Source organism: Lolium perenne, chromosome 4 (assembly GCF_019359855.2).
Source record: "Lolium perenne isolate Kyuss_39 chromosome 4, Kyuss_2.0, whole genome shotgun sequence".
NCBI classification, from domain to species: Eukaryota; Viridiplantae; Streptophyta; class Magnoliopsida; order Poales; family Poaceae; genus Lolium; species Lolium perenne.
In genome coordinates, this window is record NC_067247.2 from 49,041,480 (window position 1) to 49,053,579 (window position 12,100).

General features: G+C 59.3%; 1 protein-coding gene across 1 annotated transcript; it reads right to left on the reverse strand.

Annotated features, from left to right (window-relative positions):
- Positions 1-449: 449 nt before the first annotated feature.
- On the reverse strand, positions 450-1,484 carry LOC139838931 (uncharacterized). Its single transcript, XM_071828946.1, has one exon. It carries the CDS (start codon positions 1,482-1,484, stop codon positions 450-452), a length of 1,035 nt encoding a protein of 344 aa, XP_071685047.1.
- Positions 1,485-12,100: the final 10,616 nt, after the last annotated feature.

The window sequence follows — 12,100 nt, forward strand, 5'->3', positions numbered from 1 at the left end:
TGTAGACTACCTCATAGTCTACGGAACCGGGGAGGCTTCCGGAGGAGATCAAGCCTAGAAGCATCGAGTAGTAGTAGTAGCCGAGCAGCACGAACTCTTCATACTTAGCTGCTCGAGAGAATAAATGTATAACTTAATGAGACTTCTATATTGTAAGCTAAGTTGGGTTCGCCTCGAACCCAGGAGTATCCCTCTTTGGACCCAAGAGGAGCTCCGAGACGATATGTGTATTATGCTTGTAATAATAAGTGAATGAGTTATGGACCTGCTATGTTCTGTTGTACTACTCTGAGGGATGTAATATTTGCGGAATGGTACTTCGTGAATGTTATATCAACGACTAGCATACTACAACATGCAGTGGTATGCAGGTTCACTACACTTTCTGAGGGAAAACTTGCTGCTGTACGCATCACACCTTCCTCTTGGGCTTTTCAACGGACGTGTGCTTACACGCCATCCACAAGCTGATCCTCCAGATGATAGCGAAGGGCCCACCCCTCCTCATCTAGGCCTGACTGGTCTGCCAGCTTGTCCAGGTCTGCGACCTGAGCCAGGAGGTTGGCCTTGAACTCCCGTCTCTCCTTCCCCAGGTTGGCTCCCCAGCCCTTCAAGAAGGTACGGGCATGTCTAGCAACGAATTGCCACAGATCAATGCTCCCCATATGTGGCCCATAGTTAGACAGGAAGTCCGAGAGTTTTCCGGCGAGGCTATCCCCAAAGCCAGGCACCTGGAACCACCACGATTGGAAAAAGAATCTCGACTGACGCGTAGGGGTATCTTCCTCGCTGCTCAGCAGCAAGGGGTTGTGATCCGATCCAATCCGTGTGATGGCCGAAAGCGAACATAGCGGGAACGCCGCCTCCCAGGTAGGTGAAACAAAAACCCGATCCAAGACACAGCGTATCGGATTAAGTTGTTTGTTGGTCCAGGTGTACCGGGCCCCGACCCTAGCAACCTCCCGCAAGGACATAGCGGCGATCGCATCATTAAACCTCCGGACCCGAGTCCAGTAGATGTTGGAATTGTTTTTATCGCTGGCGCCGCGGATGAGATTGAAGTCTCCAGCTAGGACCACCGGGAAGGGGCTGGCGTCCACCTCCCTAGCCAGTTCCCCGAGAAACTCGTCAGATCTCCCATGATCTGCCGGGCCGTACAAAAGGATGAAACACCACTTCATCCTGTTATTACGTTGCAATATGGAAGCACTAATGAAGAAAGTCCCCATCTTCCAGGCACCCACATCAAAGCTGTCATCGCGGAAACCCAGAAGCATTCCCCCTGAACGCCCATCCGCCGGCAGCCAGTTCCACATGAACTGACCGCCAAACTCCAAGGACCGAAGCTCGGCCGTGGAAAAGTCGGGCCGTATGGTCTCTTGGAGCCCAATGATATCTAGCCGGTTATCCCTAATATAATCCTTTAGCTGAGTTCGGCGTCCCAATTGTCCGAACCCACGTATATTATAAATGAGGGCTCTCATTTAGCCGTCTTACGTTTGGTGCTCCCCTTCCTCACCGAGAGCGACGAGCTCTTAGCACGTCGTGGCCGGCCCCTTGTGGCGGGCGGCACCAAACCTGGTAGGACCTCCCGTTGGCCTGCCTGGTTCTGCCCCGTCCCAACGGGAACCGGATCCGAGCCAGCTCTCCCAGAGCCGCACGAGGGCTCCAGTGGTAACACCGAGTCCACATCCGTATCCACTACCGGGTGCGCAGCCCCGGTGTCGACGACAGGAGCAGCAGCCTCCCTGGCCGCTAGCTCCGCAGCCTCCCTGGCCGCCAGTTCCTCGGCCTGCCGTTGGATTTGCAAGGCCTTGGCGGCGATGGCCGCCCGAGCCTCCTCCTCAGCTCGAAGCAGCGAAAGAGCCTCTGTCGGCGAGCCCGCACCGGGGGTGAAAACCACGCATCTATCCTTGATAACAGAAGAGAGATGCACGTCTGGAAGAACATCTAGAACAGAAAAGTCATCGGACTTACCGGAATTGGACGGAGTCTCCAGGTTCCTCTCCGCTGTCAAGCGTTGTGCCCTCTCCAGGGTGGTTGCACCGGCTGCCGCCCCCTTGAACCTCTCGCTCTTGCGCACCCCCGATCTTCCGTTGTCCACCCCGACCACCACCACCTTGGTCCGCTTGCCCTTCGCCATCGACAGCGACGTCGTCACCTCCCTGCGCAAGGTGTCGCCGGTCTTGCCGTAGTCCGCCTGCAGGCCCTGGTCCATGGTCGCGTCCTCCTTGTCGCCAAGATCATCAGTTAACACACTCACCTCTGTCACCGCCCCGGCAGACAGCAGCGAGGGACTCCCAGTCACCCCCTTAGTTGGGCTATCCAGTAGCCAAGAGGAGACTGGGTCGGTGACTTGGGTCACCGTGTCCCCAGACACCAACTCAGCGTCCGAACCCTGCAGGCAGACCGCAACCCCTCCACCTCCATGGCACCCACCTGCCCGGAGACGACCGGCGGCGGGCCACGAGCGTCCTCGATCGGCCCCAGCTGCATGGCGTCCAAATTGGACCCATACTGGTTGAAACCACATCCGCTGCCCTTGCTCAGCTGTGGGGCACTGAAGGAGCCGAGCACCGCCGCGAGCGTGGAAACCCCCTTGCCACCACCCTCGGCGGCTGGGCGGTTCGAGTCTTTGTCCTTGCCTTGTTGGTCCTTGTTCTTCGTACTGTGGCGGTTCCAAGGCTCACATTCCTCCTCCTCCGAGTCAGCATCCTCCGGATCATCGTGCCTAGCCGGGGGCTTGTGTCGTGGTATCGTCACGGCATATGCCATAGGGTGGCTAATCGAGGTGGTTCCTAATGGACTCACGGCGGTATCCGGATGCGGGTATGGGCACGAGCGACACGGCGACGTACCCAGGTTCGAGGCCCTCCGATGGAGGTAACACCTCTACTCCTGCTATGTGTGTATATGAGGATATCACAGTACAATGGTGCTCCTAGAGCTGTATCCGGCTGCTCCTGGGAGGCTAAGGTAGACGAATGTCTCTCTCTCAGGGCAGCGCTAAGTCTAGAGTGAAGTAAGAATGATCGATCGTCCCCCGCACGAGGGGGGTAGCCCAGCTTATATAGGCGCTGGCACTTTACATAGAAGTCCCTATGATCTACGGGCCGGCTTGGCCGGCTCCGGCTTCCGCTCCTTCCCGAGGCGTTGACGTCATGGAGCCGTTGAGGCGTAGTGGTCTGTCCCGTCCGCCAGAGGAGGTCAGCGGCATGGCGAGGAGATGTCCCTGTTGCCATCATGCCCTGTAGCCGGTACGGACCGTCGTAGGCGATGATGGCCTGTCTGCCGCGTGGCACTGTTGCTCTACAGTGCCCCGTGCTTTACGGTAAGTGGGGTCAGCGTGGACCTTTGAACCCGGACCACCTACCAAGTTCCTTCCCGTGCAAGACTCGCCAGCCTCGAGTCGGTCTGAGGTACAAACCCCAGTCAGATATGGCTTGTAGAAGCCGGCCCCGCCACAGCGCGGATGGCCGTAGCCAGGCCGACTAGGACTTAGAGCCAGCCGGCTTCCGAGGCAGCCGGCCACGGCTCCAGCCGGCTGCTCCTCAGCCGGCCTTTGCCGCGAGCCGGCCAACCTCTAGCCGGCTGCTCCGCGTCCATTGCCGTACCCGGGGTCTTCCCCCCGACATTAGCCCCCGAAGCTGGCAAGGTCCTGCGCTAAGAGGGACCTAGGCAGGTTTCCCTGGCTCTTAGATCTTCTGAATACGTTGGGCGGCCCTCGGAGGGGCCGACTGAGAATTTCCCTTCAGCCGGCTGCGCCCTCATCCGGCTTGCCCCGTCTGGCTGCTTCTAGCCGGCCGTTATTTTCGCTTCTTCAGCTTTTGCTTTTTTACAAGTCTTGGCGATGTCTCCGCCTTGCCAGGAGAGTTTGGGGCCGGACTGAATTTTATGTCCGGCTCCGACTTGGGCGCGCCGGAGTTTCCGCTGCCTTGGGACTTGCGCCCGACTTGACAGGTCTGACGGCTGGCTCCTGTTTGCCGTTTCGTCTGGTCACATCAATGTCTCCGCCGGATCCGCTACGGTCGTGGGGGAAGTGGTGTGGCCGTTTCCAGTAACCGTTGCGGTCGTGGGAGGAGTCATGGCGCAGTAAATCCGGGGGCGTGGCCCACGTTCGCCACTTGGAGGCCAACCGCCCACGGCTGGAGGCTATAAATGCCGCGGGGGAGGCATCGAGGCGGCACTTGCCCCTTTCTTCCTCCTCGCGCTCCCGCTTCGCTCCTTCTCTCCGCTCGAGCTCTGCGCTGCTCCGGCGCAGTTTTTCCTCCGTTCCCCTGGCGAACTTTGGCGAGCGATTGCCCCGACATTCCTCCGCCGAGCAACTCCGCCAATCCGGCGCCACGGGGCCGCGCGCGTCGACGGCGCGCTCTTCTCCACCGCGATCTCCTCCGGCGAGGAGCGGCTCTTCTTCGCCCTTCCGTCTCTCGTGGACCTCTTCTTCTTCCTCGTCCTCCATGGCTCAACCGAGCGGTTCCTGGAGGGGCTCGTACATGCGAGAAGATGACATCGCGCGGCTCGTGCGCCTCCGCCGCATCCCGGCGGGGGTGATTACGAGGGCGCCGGGCGCGGAGATGGAGCCCCAGCCGGAACCCGGCGAACGCGTGGTCTTCGGCGCGCACCTCGACCGCGGGTTGGGCCTGTCGGCCTCCAACTTCTTCCGCCGGTTCCTCGACTACTTCGGCCTGCAGCCGCACCACCTGCCGGCCAACGCCATGATCCTCCTCAGCTGCTATGTGGTCTTCATGGAAGGCTACGCCGGCTTGTGGCCGGATGTGGAGTTTTGGAGCCGGCTCTACTATATCAAGGCGCAGACGACTGAAGACCGTCTGAGGACCTGCGGCGCCGCCTCCATCTATCCGCGCACGGGTACGTCTTTCCCGCGGATTCCAACTGTCGATTCTGTGAAGAATTGGCAGATGTCCTTCTTTTACGTGCGGAACGAGAGCCCGGCTTTCGACCGGCTCAACCTGCCGGAATACAACCCGGCTCCGCCAGTCGGCCGGCTCAACTGGGGCCACAACGCCAAGTCCTCGGACCCGGACGCGGAGGTGAACCTCCTGTGGGACTTCCTGGGGGAGTGCGTCACGGAAGGCTGGCTAAGCGCCGAGGACCTCCTCTGCACCTATGTCATGCGCCGGGTGATACCGCTCCAGTGGCGCGTTCACAAGATCGGTCATATGTCCGGCCGGCTCGACCCGACTCGGACGTCGAAGGCGGAGCTCTCCAAGTTCCAGGTAGCTCGCCGGGTGAACAACATCACCAAGGCCAACATGCCGGACAACTGGGATTGGGGGCTGCCACCCTACGACCGGGCGCAGCTGCTTGAACTGGTAAGTTTGATGTTTTTGGCCGTCTTCCGGCTTGCAGCTGCATGGCCGACTTGATATTTGTCTTCTTGTTTTCAGCTTTTCACCCGCCAAGGCATCGAGGATGGCGACTTGGCGACGAAGGTCTGGACGCCGGATCACGTCGATCCGGACGACCCAGCCGGCGACCAAGCCGGCGACGACGATCTGCCGGTGGTGCCGGAGCAAGGCAGCCAGGGGGAGCATAATCCGCCGCCCTTGCCTGAGCATGAGCAGGAGCAGCCGCAGGCGGAGCCGGCGGAATCCGGCACGGGGCCAATCCCTGCGGTGCCTCTGCGCGAGGTGCCGCCTGCGAGCACGGCAACTTCCACGCCGAAGGGGAGGAAGCGGGCCATCGGCGGGTCCACGGCTGCGGTGGAGGCGAAGGCCAAGAAGCAGCGTCGGCAGGCGCCCAAGAGGGTTCCGGAGCAAGCCGGGTGAGTTCTTTTTTCTCTGTTGTTTGATTCCTTTTCTTTCCTTTCTTTCTGTACTTATCTTTTCTTGCTTGTTCAACTAGGGCTCCAATAAAGTTCACCCAGGGAGGCGGCTCTCGGCAAGCTCCTCCCGTCACGTCACCGCTTTGGCGGCAGAGGGAGCCAACCCCGCAGCCTTCGGCATGCGCGCGCACGCCGCCTGCGGCCAACGTGCCGCCTGCGGCCACGCCACCTTCTGCGGGGGCGTCTTCTTCAGCCACGCCTCCTGCGGCGCCTGGCGGCGGAGTCCAGGGTCAGTCGGCGCGCCGGCCGACCATAGATGATATGTTTCCGCGCCGCGCCCCATTTGTGGAGCAGGCGGCCGGAGCCGGCAGGGGCATGCCGCCTGCGGCCGGAACTGGAGTTGGCGGGGCTGCGCCGCCTGCGACTGGAGTCGGCGGGCCCGCGCCCAACGTTGTGGTGCTGGAGAGCAGTCCGGAAGGAGCGCCCCAGGCGCCGGAGACGACGGGTCCCACCGGGCCGACTGCTTCGACCGCGCCGCCTCCAGCTTCGGAGCCGACGAGGAGGGAGTCGGCCAGGAAGGAGCCGGCAAGGGAGGAGCCAGCGCGCTCGAAGGGCGCCGACTCCCGGGCGCTGGTGAGGACGGAGGGCCCGTCGGACCCCTCTAAGGGCCTTCATGTGGCCAAGGGGGCCCGGCTGCTGCATGTGCCGTCTGCGTCCGACTCCAGCCTTGGCTCGGCTGGCACGATGGAGAAGGTGTGGCACCAGGCGGATTCTTGCGAGGTGTTCAGCCGGGAGGGGCAGCCTGGTGCGGCGCCCATGAAGATGCTTTTCTCTGGCTACCGGGCCAGCCTTAAGAACAAGGCCGCCGAGGCCCTTGCCTAGCTAGCAACGCTGGAGGATGCTGACAAGTTAGGTGGCTTCTCGTTTTTGCAATTCTGTTATTATCCTGGTAGCCCTCCGAGGCATGGGCCGGCTGTTTGGAGCCGGTCCGGGTTTCGTCTGGATATCTGATTGTTTCTTTCAGGTGGTTGCGGAGCGACGCACCGTTTTGTACAACAAGGTGGTGACTAGCTACCACAAGGCCAAGATCGAGCGGGCCGGCTTGGCCCGCGAGCTGGAGGCTGTCAAGGGTAAGGCCTTCTCTCTTTTGACTTGCTCTTTTCTGTTGAGTTTCTTTTTTACTGACGGCTTTGTTTTTGCCGGCTTGCAGCTGAGGCCGCCCGGATCCCGCAGCTGGAGTCGGACCTCCGAGTCGCCCGCGCCCAATGCGTCACAAGCGAGGAGGCGAACCGGGCCGCTGCCGCCAAGCTGAAGGTGGCTGACGGGGAGCTGAAACGGCTGCGCCAGCTTGAGGCAAACCATCTCAAGGAGCTTGCCGCCCTCAAGAAGGACGGGGAGGAGAAGCTGGCGGGCCTGACCAAGCGGCTGGAGGAGGTGGAGAAGCAGCGGCTTGCGCTTCGTGAAGAGGTGACCACCAAGTCCAACGAGCTGTCGGCCACCGCCAAGCGGTGGTTGGAGGAACTTAGCGCGCTCGACCGCGGCTTGGCGGGTGAGTCTTTTAGCTTATGCCTTCCCCTTTGCCGGCTTTCGGCCGTCGGCTGCCGGCTTAGGCTGGCAGCCGGCGGTAGAAACTTTGATTTTTCCGATATCTCCATCTTCGGGCTGGGGGCAGTCGGTTCTTGCCGGCTGCTGCCAGGCTTTTTTTCTTTTTTACTTCGAAATCTCCATCTTCAGGCTGGGGGCAGTCGGTTCTTGCCGGCTGCCGCCAGGCTTACTTTTGAGAGCTTCGGAATCTCCATCTTCAGGCTGGGGGCAGTCGGTTCTTGCCGGCTGCCGCCAGGCTTACTTTTGAGAGCTTCGGAATCTCTATCTTCAGGCTGGGGGCAGTCGGTTCTTGCCGGCTGCCGCCAGGCTTACTTTAGGACTTCGGAAATTTGTGTTTTTCGGCTATTTCCGGCTTCAACGGATTTCTGACGTGTTTCTTCTTTGCAGCGTCCTTCCCTGAGGCGCAGGATGCGGCGTTAGCGGCTGTTGGCAAGGCACGGGAGGAGCGCCGGCAGGCCACTGGGGAGCAGAGCTCTGAGTGCTTCACCATGGATGACTATTTGTCATCCATGGCTGCCCGGGTGGAGCCAATCACCAAGCTTGGTTGGGAGCTGCGGAAGGCGGCGGAAGAGCTGATCCGGCTGCTATGGCCGACGGAGACGCTGCCGCAGGATCTCTCCAATCTCATCACCTGGCTGGACAGGGCTCCCGACCGCTTCCTGGACTGGAAGGAGTCGGCTGCGCGCACCGGAGCTGACATGGCGCTGTCGTTTGTACTCTCCTGGTATAACGAGGTTAGCCTCGAGCAGTTGGAGTACCGGCGCGCCGACGTGGAGGACAAGCTCCCGCCGGAGAACAAAACCGCCCGGCTCGCCCGTGCCTGCGCCATTGCCGACTTCGTCGACAAGGCCATCTTCATCGCGGACCCGAACCCGCCGTCTGACGACGAGGAGGAGGAGGCTGAGGATGAGGCGGACGACGTGCTTGAGGATGACCCGGCAGCCGGTTCTGCTGATGCTCCCCCGACTGGTCCTGATCCAGCCGGTGTTTAGTTTTGTACCTGCTATCCTTATGCTTTTGCAAGACAGCTTGTTAAATCCCCGGGATGCCGGGTGCATATGTAAGACAATATTATTATCCTTTTATTAAAGCATACTTTTAATGTGTTTGTTTAATCATTTGTGTGCCGGCTTGCTTTCTTCCAACTTGTTCGCTTTTTCCCATCCGCCCCACTCTTTGGCTGTGCCCTTGCCGATCGTACGTCCGACTTGCGGTCCGTCGCCGGATCAAGAGCGTGCCGCTGGGTGAGGCCGATAGTATTTCAGTCGAACGAGTCGAGTTTGGCAGTCCGGCACTTTTATGAAAAGTTGTGCAAGAAACCATTCGCTTTCACTCTTTCCCTTAGCCATATTTCGCGTGCCGGCTCCCTAGGCACTTACTCCCGCCAGCCGGACAGCCGGGTTGCGGTCTGTAGCTGGTCGGAAGCCGGCTGTCGGAAACCGAATCACGTTACTAAGCCGGCCGCGTGAGAGGGTGTTAGCCAATTGGCGAAAACAATAGAGTACGCGAAAAACTTGTCGAAATCGGCCCTCTTGGCGCTTACTTTTTCATAGCTTACAAAAGGGGTACAAGGGATACATACATTCCTGCTCTCAAGTATAAAATGGTCGAAGCAACCTGACATTCCAGGGACGTTTAGTCTCCTCGTCAGTTTTGTTTGCCTTGTTTTTCTTAGCCTCTTGGGCATCTATGAGATAGTAGGAATCATTGCCTACTGCCTTGCTCACGATGAAGGGACCCTCCCATGGGGATGACAGCTTATGCTGTCCGACTGTCCGTTGGATCAGCCGGAGCACTAGGTCTCCTTCTCGGAATGCTAAGGACTGGACCTTCCGGCTGTGATAGCGTCGGAGGCTTTGCTGATATACGGTGGACCTGGACTCGGCCATCAGCCGGACCTCTTCCACCAGGTCGACTCCATCTTCACGAGCTTCTTTGGCTTCAGCTTCTGTGTAGAGCTTGATCCTTGGCGCGTCGTGCTCGATATCAGTCGGCAGGACGGCTTCGGCCCCGTATACGAGGAAAAAGGGGGTGAAGCCGACTGAGCGGTTTGGCGTCGTGCGCAGGCTCCACAGCACGTTGGGCAGCTCTTCGATCCAGCAGCCGGCTGAGCGCTCAAGCGGTTCCACCAGCCGGGGCCGGATGCCGGCTAGGATCAAGCCGTTTGCTTTCTCCACTTGGCCGTTTGACTCCGGGTGTGCCACGGACGATAGGTCCATTCGGATCCCCATCTCCCCGCAATAGCGTTTGAAAATGCCCTCGGCGAAGTTGCTGCCGTTGTCGGTGATGATGCTATGGGGGTAGCCGTATCTCACGATTATTTCCTTGAGGAATGTGATGGCTGTGGAGCCGTCCAGCTTCTTGATTGGCTTGGCTTCTATCCACTTAGTGAATTTGTCAATCATCACCAAGAGATGAGTCATGCCGCCTCGGGCTATTTTGAATGGGCCCACCATATCCAAGCCCCATACGGCAAATGGCCAGGTAATGGGGATGGTCTTCAAGGCGGAAGCCGGCGTGTGCTTTTGCTTGGCAAAGCGTTGGCAGCCGTTGCACTTCTTCACCAGTTCTTCTGCGTCTCTGAGCGCAGTCGGCCAGTAAAAACCATGCCGGAAGGCTTTGGCCACTATGGCTCTGGAGGAGGCGTGGTGGCCGCACTCACCCTGATGGATTTCCCGTAGGAGTTCAATCCCTTCAGCCGGCTCGACGCACCGCTGGAGCACCCCACTTACGTTGCGTTTGTACAGCTCGTGGTTGATGATTGTATAGGCCTTGGCCCTTCTCTCAATCTGCCTGGCTTGAACCCTGTCATTGGGCAGCACACCATCGGTGAGGTAGGAGAGGAAATCTTGTGCCCATGATGGTACGCATTTTATTTCAAATACGCTGACCACCAAGGCCTCCATCTTCGGAGCTTCCGGCTTCGACTGCATGGTCGCCGGGTCCGGCTGTGAAGCCGGCGGGTTCGGCTGAGAAGCCCCCGAGTTTGGCTGAGAAGCCCCCGCGTTGGACTGAGAAGCCCCCGGGTTCGGCTGTGGAGCCGGTGGGTTCGGCTGATAAGCCCCCCGACTTGGGCGATGAAGCCCCCGGGTTTGGCTGAGAAGCCCCCGGGTCAGCCGGCACGAATATCGAATCCGAGTCCGGTGACGGTATGATGGACGGTTTCTTGAGGACCGCCAAGGCGACGCCCGGCGGAATAGCTTGCCGGGTTGAGACAATCTTGGATAGGGCGTCTGCCGCCTCGTTGTTTGCTCGTGGCACATGATGGAATTCACAGCCATCAAAGAAGCCGGATAGCTGCTGGACGTGGAAACGGTACGAGGCCATGTTGGCGTCCTTCGCGTCCCAGTCGCCCGATGCTTGCTGTATAACCAAGTCGGAGTCGCCGAAGCAGAGGATGCGACGCACGCCTATCTCCTTGGCCAGCTTCAGCCCATGAATGAGCGCCTCGTACTCCGCCACATTATTGGATGCGGCGAAGTGGATCTGTAGGACGTAGTCCAGCCGATCTCCCTTGGGGGAAGTGACGACGATGCCGGCTCCCAAGCCGTTTCACATCTTCGAGCCGTCGAAGTGCAGCTTCCAGTGCGTGGAGTCAGGCACAGGTGGCAGGTATTGCATCTCGGCCCAGTCGACGAAGAAGTCCGCGAGGATCTGCGACTTGATGGCTGTGCGCGGCTCGTAGATGATGGTGTGGGCGGCTAGCTCCAGGGCCCACTTGGCAACCCGGCCATTGGCGTCCTTGCTGCCAATGATTTCCGCCAAGGGTGCTGTGGCCACCACCTTGATGGGATGCTCTTGGAAGTAGTGCTTGAGCTTCTTGGCTGCCATGTATACGCCGTAGGTGACCTTCTGGTAGTGGGGGTAGTTTTGCTTCGACTGGGACAGCACTTCGCTAAGGTAGTAGACTGGGCGCTGGACCGACTGCTCCTTGCCGGCTTCCTTGCTGGCTTCCTTGCATTCCACCACCAGGACGACGCTAACCACACGATTGGTGGCAGCGATGTACAACAGCATCGGCTCCATTGAAGCCGGCGATGCGAGGATGGGCGCGGTTGAGAGCACGCGCTTTAAGTCACGGAAGGCTTCATCCGCCTGTGGTGACCAGACGAATTTGTCCGATTTCTTCAGTAACTGGTACAAGGGCAGTGCCTTCTCTCCCAGCCGGCTGACGAAGCGGCTCAAGGAGGCCAGGCATCCGGTGAACTTCTGGACGTCCTTGAGGCACTGCGGCAGTTCCATCTTCTCAATGGCACTGATCTTCTCTGGGTTGGCTTCGATTCCTCGCTGAGAGACGAGGTAGCCCAGGAGTTGGCCGGCTGGCACGCCGAACGTGCACTTGGCCGGGTTGAGCTTCATCCGGAATCTTCGCAGATTGGTGAAGGTTTCTCTCAGGTCATCAAGGAGGGTAGGCATCTCCTTGGTTTTTACAACGACATCATCCACATATGCGTGAACATTTCTGCCAATTTGATCCTGCAAACACTTTTGCATGCACCTTTGGTAGGTGGCGCCTGCATTTTTCAAGCCGAATGGCATAGTCGTGTAGCAGTAAGCCCCATACGGGGTAATGAACGAAGTCTTTATTTGATCAGCCGGATTCAAAGGAATCTAGTGGTAGCCTGAATAGGCATCTAGAAAAGACAATAGTTCACAGCCGGCAGTCGAGTCTATAACTTGATCTATGCGCGGCAGGGGGAAGGGATCCTT

Bases quoted from the DNA above. Each gene is read 5' to 3' on its own strand.
- LOC139838931 (XM_071828946.1), bottom strand. From the start codon at position 1,484: ATGAGAGCCCTCATTTATAATATACGTGGGTTCGGACAATTGGGACGC.